At 32.5% G+C, this 15,589-nt stretch overlaps 1 protein-coding gene across 1 annotated transcript; it reads right to left on the reverse strand.

Annotated features, from left to right (window-relative positions):
- Window positions 1-1,436: 1,436 nt before the first annotated feature.
- On the reverse strand, window positions 1,437-6,455 carry LOC133801272 (G-type lectin S-receptor-like serine/threonine-protein kinase At4g27290). Its single transcript, XM_062239446.1, has 7 exons — window positions 4,580-6,455; window positions 4,347-4,454; window positions 2,947-3,095; window positions 2,645-2,855; window positions 2,321-2,558; window positions 2,065-2,215; window positions 1,437-1,940 (listed from the first exon to the last, which is right to left on the reverse strand). Exons 1-7 carry the CDS (start codon window positions 5,868-5,870, stop codon window positions 1,647-1,649), a joined length of 2,442 nt encoding a protein of 813 aa, XP_062095430.1. The 5' UTR covers window positions 5,871-6,455; the 3' UTR covers window positions 1,437-1,646.
- Between the last annotated feature and the right edge of the window lie 9,134 nt (window positions 6,456-15,589).

Raw genomic sequence — 15,589 nt, forward strand, 5'->3', positions numbered from 1 at the left:
ATGATTGATATGAAATGATATGTTTAGTATGTGTGAGTACTTGATTATTGTGAATATTTATATGGATGAGGACATGCTTATGTGATATAAGATATTGGATTGTATTTTTGTTGTTTATCCACTGTTGTTGAGTTTTATTGCTGGGCCTTGGCTCACGGGTGCTTCATGGTGCAGGTAAAGGCAAAGGCATGTTGGACCAATCCTGAGATGGAGAGCTGCGGGGTTGAATGTACATAGTCAGCTGTTCGGTCGCCATGGCCGAGGAAGTGGATCAGGACAGGGATTGCCTAACTGTCTGTTTTGCCTTAATATGGCTTATGATTGTATTTAAATCTCGAATCTTTTGTAAATGGTTTTAATTCTATTTTTTTTGGGATCCCGTGTAAACGAAAACAATTTATTTATAAGAAATGCAGTTTTTGAGACCAAAATCTTTTAACCCTAGTTCCACTATAGTTTCAATAACACGATTTTAATTAATTGACTTGATTAGCAAGTCTAGCACTTTTATAAACACACAGTGTAACGGTCTTGGCTATCCAGGGCATTACATAGACACTGCCTAAAACCTCCATTGGAGCTTCATCTCTCCAGCTTCAAGCATTTTAATTCAATAGACTTGTGGACAAGAATTGTTTTATAACCTGAAACACGTAAATCTCGGTGTCATTTTCATTTTTTTTAATTTCTCGTTCTTTAAAGTTGATAGCGAAAATGCAATCAACAATTAGAAAAGTCATTCCAATATTAAAATTACTTTCTAATGATTTAACTAACAACTAAACACAAGATTAAAAAAAGAATCATTCCATCCCATTACCCTCAACTAACGAGAAGAGACCTAATAAATGAATTTATGTTAGTAGCAAATTAAACATTATTAAATAAGGAGTAAAAAATTATTCAAAAAATGTCTGATTCTAAATCAACTTGTTTCACCTGATTAAGAAATTGGTTTAAATCATGTCAATTGGAAGCAAATAAGTTTTCATACCTTGATTTTTTTCTTGTTTTGGAAATAAAATACCTCTTCCGACATGGTTGAAAAAGTGACCTTTGACGAAGGAAAACACTGGAACTACGATAACTTAAGTGACATGAATTTTGAAATATGAATCTTAGTGCTAAAATAATAGAGTTTAGAGTGTTACGAAAAATGTGGCCATTTGATAGGAAGAAATGATACAAAGGTAATAAGACTTGAGGAAAACAAATTTGCAGGATCTCAATGTAATAAATGGTAAGGAATAGATACCACAACTGAAAATGTCTCATAAAATAAATCTAAAATCAATTTAAATTTAATCTGCTTGTGAATAAAAGAGTAAAGGAAAAGCATAAAAAGTATAAAAATAGTTTAAAAAAATGTGACCCTACAGGTTCAGGAAAAATAAATAAATAAAAGAACTGCTGGTTTAGAGAAAAAGAACACGAAGGAAATGAAATGACACATCAGTTATCCAATATTGATTATTACATCGCATCTCTTACTGGACTAAAAGACATGGCCATTGGCTAATGAAAATTGACAAAACGGCAACCGGTTCTTCCAATAAATTACAATGGGATGTCGTTTTCTGCCAAGAAAGTCAACAAAGTATGATCAAAATGTGATCATATTCTTCGTTGATTAATTGATAGTGTAATCATCTAGCCTCGAGGATTGACATGGTCACATAGTTTGTTAGAAATGATTTGGAATAGCCATCTATGGGTAGATCTGTCTCCATGAAATAGCCTGGTTTTTTGGGCTGAGGCAACACACTCTCACTACCCAACATCATAACCACAGATGGCATACTTGGTCTGTCCATAGGATTTTGTTGCACACATAAAAGACCAACATGGATGCAACGCAAAACTTCACTCGAATTTTGTGAATCCCTCAAACACTCATCAAGTAGCTCAATTTCTCTGCCTTCTTTCATCAACTTCCATGCCTAGATCAACATTATTAAAAATAAACCATATATTACATATGTAACAATAAACGATTTTCATGACTTGAAGCGCTAAATTACTTATCTATTTGAAAAAATTGACTCCAATTAATGGAATACTTACATGTCCAGTAAGTGTAAGGTTGTCCTTCTGAGGACGAAACATTCTACTTCTTTGTCCACTTATAGTTTCCAAAACTATTATTCCAAAGCTAAATATATCGGATTTAGTAGAGAATAAGCCATTGAAAGCATACTCCGGTGCCATATAACCACTGCATGCATAATATTGAAATATTAGTGCTTAACAAAATGATCACGACCAAACAAGACTAGTTTATTTGAAAACTATTACATGTATAGATATATATAAAACTTACTATGTTCCAACAACTTTATTTGTATTTCCTTCTATTTGTTCCCCTCCAAAAGTTCTAGCCATGCCAAAATCTGAAATTTTAGGATTCATCTCATTATCAAGTAAAATATTACTTGCTTTGAGATCTCTGTGTATTATTCTCAATCTTGAATCTTGATGGAGATACAGAAGCCCCCGGGCAATACCACATATAATTTGGAAGCGTTTTGGCCATTCCAATAGTTTAGCTTGCATTTGGTCTGAAAAACGGCAATGTTAATATTACAAGATAACAAAACAAATTTGTTGAAAAGTATAACAAATGTGCTTTCTTTAGTATTCTAACCAAAGATAAAAGACGCAAGGCTATTGTTGGACAAATATTCATAAACTAGCAACTTCTCTTCTCCCTGAATGCAGAAACCGAGAAGTTTAACGAGATTTCGATGCTGAAGTTTAGCAATTAGCACTACTTCATTTTTAAACTCTTTGACTCCTTGCCCTGAACTCATGGAGAGTCTCTTCACTGCAATTTCGTGCCGGTCTTCTAGATTTCCCTGTCAACTCAATAAACACACAGAAATTGCTAAACCACTCATGAATGTTTTCGTTCTCTTTTTTAGTAAACGAGTATATGGAAAAGCTTACTTTGTATACAGAACCAAAACCACCTTCTCCTAGCTTATTGTATTCTGAGAAATTGTCTGTGGCCTTAATTATGGTAGACAAATCGAACTGGGGAAGCTCCATGTCTTCTTCTTTATCACCTTTTCCCTCCCTTATTCTTTTACTTTTGGCTGAAAGTACATGTATTTGTTTATATATATATAATATCATATAAATTTCAAATAAATATTTTATTTTAATTAAATAATTTATTTATTTTTATTTAAGTTTATGTTTGTTTTATTTTTTTAATTTAAGGATGACAACAAGATATTATACATTATATGTTTAATGTAATATTAAGTATTATACACCGATTTTAAATTTAAATTTCTTGCTAGTTTGTTTTTAATGAAAGCAATTTGTTGCTAATTGACAATATATTATATTATATGTTTAATATGATATTATTTTAATAAATGAGTTTAAGTTTAATTAAATTTTATTTAAGTTATAAAACGTATAATTTTATTATTTTATAATTTTAAAATAAGATATTTTTTAGATATTTTACAATAATAATTATTTTAAAATGATAAATAATTAAACAAATTAAAATATGATATTTTTGAGATATTTTATAGTGATAATTATTTAAGAATAATAAATAATTAAACAAATTAAAATATGATATTTTTGAGATATTTTACAATAATAATTATTTAAAAATGATAAAATAATAAAATTATATGTTTTATAACTTAAATAAAATATAATTAAACTTAAACTCACTTATTAGAATAATATTATATTAAATATATAATATAATCTACTGTCAATTAGCAAAAAATTGGTTTTAAAAAAAAATAGCAAGAAATTTAAATTTAAAATCCATGTATAATATTTAATATTACATTAAACATATAATATATAATATTTTGTTGTCACTCTTAAATTAAAAAACTAGAACAAACATAAATTTAAACAAAAATAAATAAATTATTTAATTAAAATAAAATATTTATTTTAAATTCTATATGACATTAATATAAATTTAATAAACATAATTAATAAATTATATAAATAAAACTAAGTAAATCTGTATATTGCACATTATTTTAATTTTTTTTAATTTTTTATTTTATTTAAATTTAAGCGTTTATAAAGTACAATTAAATATAAAAATATTTTTTAAATATAATAATATTCCCTTAAAGCTAATATTAAAAAAATAAAAATAAAATGTTAAAATAAAAAAATTTCGTTAGGTACATACTTAATATATAAGATATATATATATATATGTACGCACGGGTGCGGGCGTTTCGTACGCCCGCACCACAGCCATGCCCTATATATTTATATATACGTAAGATTACAAGAGAAAACATGGACAACCTAAAATGTTAATTTGGATCATATACAGGCTGAACAATAGTTACCTGTTAAGAACCTTCTCCAAATGAAATAGCCAGCTATTAGGATCCCACAAACTGCTCCAATAACACTTGCAGCGATTAATGCTTTAAATCTCCTATCACCTTTTGCTCCTAATTTTTTTATATTGTCATTGACCCGAGACAGAGGAGCCAATTAAAGCCACATTGTTGGACAAACGTAACAAATATAAATATCACACTAACGTGTATGTATAAGGCTAAAGTTAGGTACTTACTTAGCTCAGAAGCTGGCATTCGTATATATACGTCCTGGCCACCCCCAGGAATTTCTTTAATATCAATTAAATCACCAAACCAGATAGCACAACCACTACCATCTTCTCTGATATCTGTGTTAGAATAAGCCACACATGAACAGTTACTCAAGCATTTAGCCCTGCATTCCTTTAAATCCATACCCCAGTTGACCCAAGTATGCTTAGTATCTGGAACTTTTATGTTAGAAAATTTGATGAACCCGTCTTTTTCTTTGTCCTGGCAGCTCAGTGGAGTCTTCCTTTCACAACCATCAGCCCAAACGAGTGAGTTCCATCTCTCCGGAAACTTAGGCCTAAAACCTTTAAGGCATTGGCAGACCGGGCTAGAGCTTATAGCACACTTTCCATTGACTCCGCACAACGCATAGCTATCACAGTAGTCTGTGGGAGCTGTAGACAAAAGACTCCAAGTCTTCTCTGCATCGTTCCATTGAAGTCGTTCACGGGTGCTAGTTGTAGGATTCAGGACCATTCTTGAGATTACAGACATATTTTTCAGATGGTACCTGAAAAAAACTTCATCATTGTGCACAAATTCGTATTCTGAAATTGGGTTAGGCCTCAAATGAAGTGTGCCACTGAAATGAAGGCCATTCCATGGGCCATGACGATAGTACTCTTTGTCTCCTTTTCTGATTGATAGTTCAGGGTAGGCATGAGGCTCTATCCCACAAGTCAGATCGTTAGGACAAGGGTCATCTGCATTTTTCCATGCTGATATAACCCACTTATGGCCTGTTCTCACGTTGAACCCTGTTTTCATTCCAGGTAACAGTGTATCAGAAGGATAGTCAAAGCTTTGCCATAAATAAGCTTCTGGGGTTCTGTTTTCCTCACCCCCTATGACCAGATTTCCAGACTCCAAAAGCTGAAGATATGGCTTTTGAGCTAGTTTTGATGAGATCGTCGATGTTGACCAAACGATAGTTTTGTTCTGTCCCAGCAGAAGAAGATTTCCAGAGTTGTTTAGAGTTAATACTCCTGACATGTCGCTTATTGGATTGCACCTGTTTGCCACCCAAACCACTGTTTGAATAGGAATGTTTTTGTACCAAATTCCCAAGTAACGATTCTTGGAACTTCCTGGACTGAAGAAACCAAGCTCAAAGCTTCCATTTTGGGAGACCAATGTTCTGCCATCACTGATGGGCTCCAATGGTCTTAAGCTGTTAACAGCAGAACATAGTCTAAATAGCAAAAATAAACAGCAAAGAAGATGATAAGAACGAAAGAGGAAACACTCCCTCATCTCTCTTTCATACAAATCAATACACTTTAGAATATTGATTGTAGTTTGGGCTGTTATCGGGAAGGTGAACGAAAATTGTACAACTCTCAACTCTCATTGAATTTTGTAGCCATACAATTCCTGTGGTCACCATCAAGTCAGAGTCGTCGGAAAAACTTTTAATTTAACGTATAGCTTTTCTAGCCAAACTTTTTTGTCATGTCGTCAATCGCAACCCCTTTTTTTTTTCTTCATATAGAAATTGAATTTTTGATCAACAGCAACATCAACAGATATCGCCTCTTATTTTGACTTTGACTATATCACTTGCTTTCATAACAGAACAAAAAACACAGAAGCTCAGTTCCCATTGACTGGATACATAATGACTAATATATCTTGTGATTGTAGTTGAATCCTCATCTAACCTTAAGCACAGACATGGTTTTAGGAAGATTAAGGGGATAACCTGTATTAAATAGTTGATATATCTTTCTTTATAAGTCCTGTATAAGTTTTGGGGTATAGATATAGTCTCACATTTGAAATAGTATGCCAAATATAAGTCTTGTATTGATTAAAGTTACTCATCTATCTAGAACCAATTAATTTTAAATTGGAAACTCGACTCTATTACAATGATGTCTCTCTCCTATACATATATATATATATATATATTTAAATATGAGTTTAATAGAGATTATTGTTTTTTTGTTAGAATTAATATTTCTTTTAGTGTCTCTCAATTTTAAAGTAATCTACATAGGGTAAATAACTTTTTTTTTTAAATATTTAAAAAAAAGCTAATAAAATTATCTAAATAAGATAAAAAAAAATTGAAAAATAAAATAAAAAATAATAAATAAGCCATAATAATTTTTAAGTATTTAAACTATTCTATCAATTATGCATTTAAACCTATAAAAGAAAAATATTTATGTACTTAAAATTATTATTTTCTTTCTTTTATTCAATATTTATTTTTGTCATTTAACATATTTTGTTTATTCAAACATATATTTAATAAAAAAATAAGAGATAAAAATACATATTTCTTTTGTCATTAAGTTTTTTTAAAGATAAATTAATTATTTTAATTGCTATAGCCATTAATTAAGTAATATATATTTATATATACCTTTTTAAGTGACTTTAATTTTTTAAAATTAAATAATTAATATTTAATCAAATATGTTAATGTTAACTTTTAGTTCTTGCTGTATGTTGTCAAAAATTATGCATCTTGTCTTGTCTAGGTTTCGATCTGTTTTATCTCAATATTATAAAGGGTTAACACTGTTTTCACAGGTTAGTTGTTAGTTAAAATAATAATGATTTTTTCCAGCTAGCAGTCCACGTGACAAGCTGTTGTCACTTGATTCTGTCCTTTCTATATATAGATCATTGTGCTAAATAGAGCAACTAACCCTTTGAGAAAAAAACCCTAGATATTGTAGATCTTGTTTCTTGGACTTTTCTTTGTAGTGCAGAAATAAGTGTGGAGAAGAAGCTGGTGATCTACTTGGGCTTTTGAAGAGGAGCAGCTAAAGCTTGGTACAGACATTCACTGAAGGGAGTTCAGTCAATTCTTTGAAGGGAGTTCAAAGAAAGTTCTCTGTCAAGTTTTTGCTGTAGATCTTAATTGGTTACTAATTGGTGTACATAGATTGATTGGAGTGTGCATTCAATCTATATTCTGTATTTCTGTTTGTAAGTTGTTTTTGTAAACTTTGTTTGAAAGATTTCAGATCTATAATAAATCTTCTTGAAAGATTACAAGTGTTTCATGTTCGATCAATAATTGAGTTCATTGAGTATAAGGTTCTTTGATTACTGTAAGTAATTTGAAATAATCATTAGAGTAGCAAACCCATTTTCAAAATAAATTTCTTAAACTAATAGGTTAGAATTAGAATTTTTTTAATAATTTATTATATTAAAATTTATAGGTATTTTTTCAAAATAAAAAGTATTCAATTTTAAAACTATAATGTTTTATATCTGTGTATCGAACCAATTCTTTGTTTAACAAATTTTATTTTTTATTTTTAAAATAAAATTATCATACATTAATACTATAGACAATATTTTGGTTTAATTTTTTTTATATATATTTATGTAATTTTTTTATAATATATGATTTTTTATTTATTTAAAATTTATATGATAATTAGAAAAATATAATAAAAAAATTAATATATTTTCTTTATATGTAATGTATTTATAAATCATTGCCAAAGTGCATACTATCATGATAACATTCTACTTTTTCTATTTTGTGGTTATTTCTATTTTTTATTTTTATTTTTTATTTTATATTATTCTAACTTTTAACCTTTGTTAATAATTTATATAAAACAATTTTTTTTAAAATTATTTCTAATAATAGTCCATAATATGAATAATTGACATTATCTTTCATATTCTTATCAAATGTCAAATATTCTAACGATTTTGGTGGAAAGTATCACTTATGTGTAGGGTATTCATTACTTATTTTCTTACTTCAAATAATTCATCTAAAAAAGTCAAAGAGAACTTAGAAGACTGTTCTTCCTCAATAATTCCCTTTTTTATTTATTTATTTTGCATATCTAAAATTAGTACATCAAAGTTATCAATATCAATAACTTAATGGTACACAATCTCGAACATCTATTTAATCTATGCAACAATCCTATCAGTTTATTAGATACATTATTTTTTTTTCTCATTATTTCAATTTTTGCCAAGCTTAGTTTCAGATATAGTTAATTTTGGGTAATATATATGTTCAACTTTCAAATTTACTTTATTTGGCGTTTATTATCCATTATTCAATTGTATTTTTCTTTATTCTATTACCTTTAATTATTATATAAATATATATCATAATTGTTTTAGACCTCCGAGCTTGGGGCGGATATATTGATTGGCGCTAGTTTGTAATAAGGTCGGCACCCTAAGTACAATTTTTGTCTATCACAATGCAATATTTACTCGACACTGTAATCCATTTGATTGAAAAATCAACAAACTTATTCTTGAGTTTTATAGTCAAAGTATAATAGTTGGCCTATAGAAGTTTTGCTGTAGAAATATCGTATTATTTAGAAAAGCTTGGACAGAAAAGTAGACAACAAAAGGAAAATATATTTGTTTTATTGGAAAAAAATAATAATAAATAATGGATGTATGTTTTGTATGCCCCACCAATATATATCTTTTCCAAATTATAATTAGGGAGAAAATGTTGTTAGAATATTACATTAATGTTTTAAATAGATTTATTAAATATGAGTTGATGAATAGTTCTTTGTCGTTTTAGCCACTACAACAAACAAAAAAAAGTCATTTGCGTCAGTTTCTCACTATCATAATTGAGTTTTTGCGTCACTTTTATATGTGATGCGGAATCCCATGACGCAAACCAGGCTGGCGTTTGCGTCAGTAGGGCATTGCCAAAAATATTAAAAATGAGTATATTTTGCGTCAGTTGGGAACTGTCACATAAAGTATTAACGAGGGAAATTGCAAATGTTTATGCCAATTTCTCTGGCCTATTTTGATAAAAAGAAAAAGCAGCAGAAACAGAAAAACAACAATATAAATTTTTTAAACATTTATCTAACGTTAACATTTGTAATCAAATCTACAAAAGTAATTCAGATGTCAAAGTTAATATATGTATATAGGTACTCTTTTGTTCTAAATTTCTAAGTATTAAACCTACTTAAACTAAAATTTCCTCACCAACTTGCTCATTTGCTAACTGAGATACGCCATAATTGATTCAGTCCACTCATCCCGTATCTCGTTGATTTTGTAAACCGAATATGGTGTTGAATTCGTAAACTAATTAGAAAATATTTCAAATAATAAGTTAGAAATCATCCAAATAAAATCATGAACGATAGTTTAAATTAAAATTAAAAGGTAAAACAATACCTCATTTTCAAGTAGGTCTTTGGTCTAGGCTGTGAAATGAACTCTCTAGCAAACTTCATAATGTAAAAGCCACACTCAGTTGGCCTAGTTTGGTTTCGGCACTATTACAACATAATTATCCAAATTTAAGTATTATATTTAGCAAGTTTTTATAATAAAAATATGTCAAAAACTTTCATACGATAAGTAATATAATTTACTTACCTTCGGAACACAAACTTTTAGATTGATTGACTCTTTTTGTCTTCGGTGTGTATCATATTGATCCAATGCCCTACACAAAATATTAATATTTACCCGGATATAATTTTGAAATGAAATTATAAATTAATTAAGTAATACGTATAACTTACATGATAATTGTCTCCTTGATTTCCGGACGAAAATGTGAGTTTAAAGGATCCAAAAAAGCTACTGAATGACTGTGGGGCTGAATTAATACTAACATCCAATGATAGCTACAATAAAAAATCTGTGCAAGATATTTATCAATAAACAAAATGTATGAATATAAAATTAAATTGACTTACTTGTTGTTCCAAGGACAAATTAGAAACTGTGTCTCTAGCCCCATCTATAGAAAACGATTTAAGAGATTTTTAGCACGTATTTCATTGGTTCCTGCATTAACCGACAATAAAGCGGGATGCATGAAAGTGTACATGTGGTTTAACCCCTTCGTTTGCACTAAATCATCAAGCAAGCTACATATAATTAAAAAAGTCAATGAACTATTAAATTTCAAGTTACACTAAATAAACTAAAAGATTATAAACACCATTGTACCTCATATATAATGCTAGCTCAACCTGTCTGATCATCTCATAGTTGCAAAAGTGGAGGATATCATCTTTCCCTAACAGAGTGATAGTTTGGAATCCAAATACCCTTTCTACAATTGGAATTTCTACCACACGGTCAGCTTTCCATTTATCAATAAACTTCACCAAACACTTCAACATTCTTGTCATAGGCACTTCTATAGGCTCCTGTGCCAATGCCTCTATTCTTTTCTTTGATTGTCTTGGTTGTTGAGTAGAGGGCACAAGTGACTCTTTCGTTTGTTGATTAGTAAGAATCCAATGTTGTGGCCATCCAACATCGTACTTGACTGCTTGTCCAACCAATATATAACCTTCCATTGTAAGAGGATATGGTAAAATAGCATTCTCTTGAATGGCTACCTCAACTCTCACACGATTATTTCCAGAAGGCAGTTGAACGCTATGTATTTCTGTGCAACAGGTACTTAAAAGTTTCCCCTCTGCAACTATATTTTGTGTCGAACCAAGATACAACTTATAATTAATATGTTACATTACAATTAATTTGTTAGATTTTTCGATTAACTAGTTTATTTTTACTTTATCAAATATATGCAATAATGAATTAATAAGAAACTATTACCCCATTAGGAAAATTTGACTGTGGTGGTGGGGGAGCACATGATGCCTGTGTCGGTGGTGGAGGAGCATATGGTACCTGTGAGGGTGGTCGGTGAGCATATGGTGCCTGTGTCGATGGTGGAGGAGCATATGGTGCCTGTGTCGGTGGTGGAGGAGCATATGGGACCTGTGCCGGTGGTGGAGGGGCATATGGTGCATGTGGCGTGTTTGAGGCTCCTGCTACACTCGAACCAGATACATTTGACGATCCAAATGCACCGCTCTGTTGAGATGCAATATGCGCCATCAACTGGTTTAACTTTTCCTCCTGTTTATGCGCCCTTTCTTCAAATTGACGCCATTTCTCTTCAAGGTCTTTATAACGAGCATCTTCCACACCTTTTTTTTTGTGATTAAATCTTCTTGGCAGTGGGACATGACAAAATTGACGGGGAGCGACATGTGCACCGATCCCCCTAACACGTTCCCCATGCTCTGGAGTGCCTAATGCCATTGTTAGTATATCATTTTAACCTTCCTCCACCAACTCGCCTTTTGCTACTTTTTGCTTGTATTCCACCTATATTCATAGTTAGTAAATCAACTAGAATTTAACAAACTCATTAATCATTAAAATTATTTAAAAAAATCAAAGAATACTTACAATCTTCTTCACCATCTCTCGAGCTTCTTCATCAATAACTTCTCCTTTCTTGTTCAGCTGTGCCCGTGTCCACATCTTAGCTCTGTCATATTTGGTCAACTCATGACCCAATTCCTGTTCAATTTGTTGCTCTACCAGTGCATAACCATCACACCCTAAGTGATGTGGATACTTGTTCTGAGCCCAAGCATCTTATTTTTTTTTCCTCATCTCTTCCCAATCTGGGGTTAGTCTTTTCGCAACAAATTTTTTCCAATCTACTAGATCGTAATACTCGACGTAGTCTGATGGAGGCTTGGCAAGAAGCTCAGGAGCTACATTCATATATACATAAATAAGATCTTTAGTTAGTCTACACAAACGAACCCAAAAATATTAAACTTTTTTCAATAGATTAATTTGTTAGCATAAATTTAATAGTTAATATTATAGCTTACCTATATTTGACCCCATAAAGTCTCCTTTATATCCTTCAGTATTTGTTTCCAATTGTCGACATCTATAGGAAGGATTGTGCGTGATAAAAGACCAATGGTGTTGTTCATCTTGATCCCCCCTTTTCCCATCGCTCGACCAAAATGATTGTACTCAACCTCGTAATTACGACCCTCACTTCTTGCTTCGAATACATCACTACAAGTCAATTTCCCCTATACTTTTTATCTTGTGTATTTGTTGGTGCGGTATGATTAATCCCTTCGAGACCATTACCATCATCTTAAGAAAAATGGATCGCCCTCATCATCATATGATGGATCCATAATCAATAAATCTACAATTAAGTAAACAAAAATATTATTTGGTATAAACTTCACAAAATACATAAAAACAAAATCACAAAATTAATATATAGACCTTTAATTATCTACCCACAACCCTTCACCATTCTCGCGTATATAGTCATCATCATTATCAATGGTGACATCATTAGCCGGTGAAGCAATTGTAAATGTTTCTTGATCAAGTATAATATCATCGCTCCGAGACTCTTTGATCAGATAATCTTTCGGTTGACTTGTTAGGACAACTGACCATCGAGCATCTACTGGATCACTCACATAAAATACTTGCTTGGCTTTTGACGCCATTATAAAGTGGTCAGATTTATGTTCTATTCAGTTTAAGTCCACCAGTGTGAATCCTAAGTCATCTGTTTTGAACCCATTATCACTTTTCACCCAATCACACAAGAAGAGAAGAATTCGAATAGTCACATAATCTAGTTCCCAAATTTCTTTGATCACCCCTTAAAATATAATATCACATTGAATGAGATTTTTATCTTTGGAACTAGATATTTAAAAACTCTAGGCGATAATAGTAATACCACTATTTTGTGTCTTTCTAATATTATCACGTTCAATGGTGTTAAATTGAGTACCGTGAATATATATCATTGATACTTAATTACACTCATTGAAGGACCTTGTAACGACCCAAATTCGCTAATAAGGCTTAAGGGCCTTGATTAGTGTGCCGGGAGGGCATATATGGGATTAGAATGAATATTATTGATTTAAATGTGTAATTATGTGATTAATAGTGTATACATGATAATTGATGATATTATGTGATATATGTGAGAACCACATTATTATGTGGGTGGGTCTGCAGAGCACGACTCAAGGCGATCTTAGGGTTAGATAGCGGGAAAAGTCGCAGCGGGACTTAAAATATGACTTTGGACAAGTCAGGGGTGTTTTAGGTATCGGGTAGTGATTTGGACTATCGGGTCATGAAAATAAATATATGGAGATATATTTGAAGTTAGGAAGTCTAGGCGGAAATATTGGTGGATTTTACCGTTTTGGCCTCGAGGACGGTTCCGGCACCCCGAGCCTTGGGATTAACTTAACGAGTAAGACAAAAGTTAGGAAGCCTTTAGGAAAAAAAAATATAAACCGACCTTATTTCTTCTTAGCTGATCTTTTTCTCTCTCACTCTCAAGGGAAAACAAAAGGAAGAAGCTAAGTGAAAATTCAAAGGAAAACAGAGAGAATTTGGGACCTTTGAGTTGGGAAATTAAGCTGGATTTTGAGGCTTAGCTCAAGAAATAATCAAGAACGAAATCAAGGCTAAGGTAAGCATGAATTTTCCTTTTTCTGTGGTTAGAACTTCTAGGTTTTCTTTTTGGGTTATTGAGGAAGCTGTGGTTTTATGTTTAAAGGCAGAATTGAGGAGGAAAACTTGGGGATTTAGCTTGGTTTTGGCTTGGTGAAGTGGTTCAGCAGAGGAGGTAAGCTTTACTCCATGAATTAATGGTTTGAGTTTAAGTTTTTGACTGGTTAAATTGGGTGTTTAAGTTCTTAGAGTTTCAAGGATTGAAAGTGAGATTTCTATGGGTTTTTGGACTGAATTTCTGTTGAAATGTGTAGCATAAGTTGTGGTAATGTTTGGTGTTGAATTAGGGAGTTTAGTGGTGGTTTGGCTGAGGTTTTGAGCTTTGAAATGGTGCTAATTCTGGGTTCGAAGGGAGGGGTCGCGGCTCTGTTCAAGAGCGCTGCGGCCCTAGCATGCATAGGAGCCAAGGAGGCTAGGCCAAAGGGAAGCGCCGCGGCGCCCAAAGGAAGGGTCGTGGCGCGTGTCCTCCTTCAGGGGTGGCATTGGTTCTGTTTTGGAGCAGGGCCGCAGTTAAGCTTCAAGGGCCACAACCCTTGGATGCACATTTGAACATTTGGGGATTTTAGGCATAGGAATGTGGCCTAGAATGCTTGGGATCGAATTCACCACCGTGCTTGGTGGAATTCGGATTCCCGGAAGTTAGTTTTGTAACCGGAAACCTATATTTGAATATTAATGGAACCCTATATTTTGGTTGTGACTAGGTGATAAAGGCTTACGCTCGGGAACGGATCTTGCTTGAGGGGCGTTGCTCGTAATTCAATAACAGTAAAGATTAAAGGTAAGAAAATTGCACTTGATTGAATATTTGAAATGGGACTAAGGGTTCCCTATTGAGTATGATTGAAAAGATGGTATTATGCCAAGCAAGCTAATTAGTGTACCAACGACCTAAGTGTGCTAAGGGTTACACTAGCGCACAGGGCGCAGCTCAGCAATGGTAGCCGAGGACAACTTAATATGCACTGAGCTCGGTTTAAGCGGGCCGGAGTCAATGAGGTAAACAGAGGGTGCGGCCTAAATTGTCAGCCCGAATTATTATGTGATATGAATGCTATAAGTGTTTGATTGCATCCATGACTTTGAGTATATGCTGAACGATTAATGTGGATTATTTGATGAGAGTTTATGCTAGTGAATTTACTATCTGATATTATTGTCTGAGTTGCATATGTTTTCTTGCTGGGCCTTGGCTCACAGGTGCTACGTGGTGCAGGTAAAGGTAAGGGCAAGCTTGACCAGCCTTGATTGGGAGAGCTCTGCACGCAGAATGTACATGGCTAGCTGCTCAGCCGCCATGGTTGAGGTTTAGGCAGGGACGCATGACCTAGAGAATGTCCATTTTGCCTTAGTATGGCTAGCAGATGTTTGTGTTATTTTGGGAGTCTGTAATCCAACTTGTTAACATTGTTTCTTTTGGGATCCCATGTATATAACAACTTAATTATATAAAACGAAAATTTTGAGCCCAATACCTTTTTAACCTTAGCATATACTTGTTTAGTGACACGTTTTTAAATTAATGACTTGATTAGCAAGTCTTGCACTTTTATAAGTACACAGTGTAGTGGTCTTGGCTATCCAGGGCATTACAACTTGGTATCAGAGCGTCCTAGGTTTAAGGGTTCCTGAAGACAGGCTGG

This window comes from Humulus lupulus, chromosome 9 (assembly GCF_963169125.1).
Source record: "Humulus lupulus chromosome 9, drHumLupu1.1, whole genome shotgun sequence".
NCBI classification, from domain to species: domain Eukaryota; kingdom Viridiplantae; phylum Streptophyta; class Magnoliopsida; order Rosales; family Cannabaceae; genus Humulus; species Humulus lupulus.

Coding starts and splice junctions, on each gene's coding strand:
- LOC133801272 (XM_062239446.1), bottom strand. CDS start 5,870: ATGAGGGAGTGTTTCCTCTTTCGTTCTTATCATCTTCTTTGCTGTTTA. Junction 3,096..4,346: donor TTGGAGAAGGTTCTTAACAG/GTAACTATTGTT, acceptor ATGTACTTTCAG/CCAAAAGTAAAAGAATAAGG. Junction 2,559..2,644: donor CCTTGCGTCTTTTATCTTTG/GTTAGAATACTA, acceptor GCCGTTTTTCAG/ACCAAATGCAAGCTAAACTA.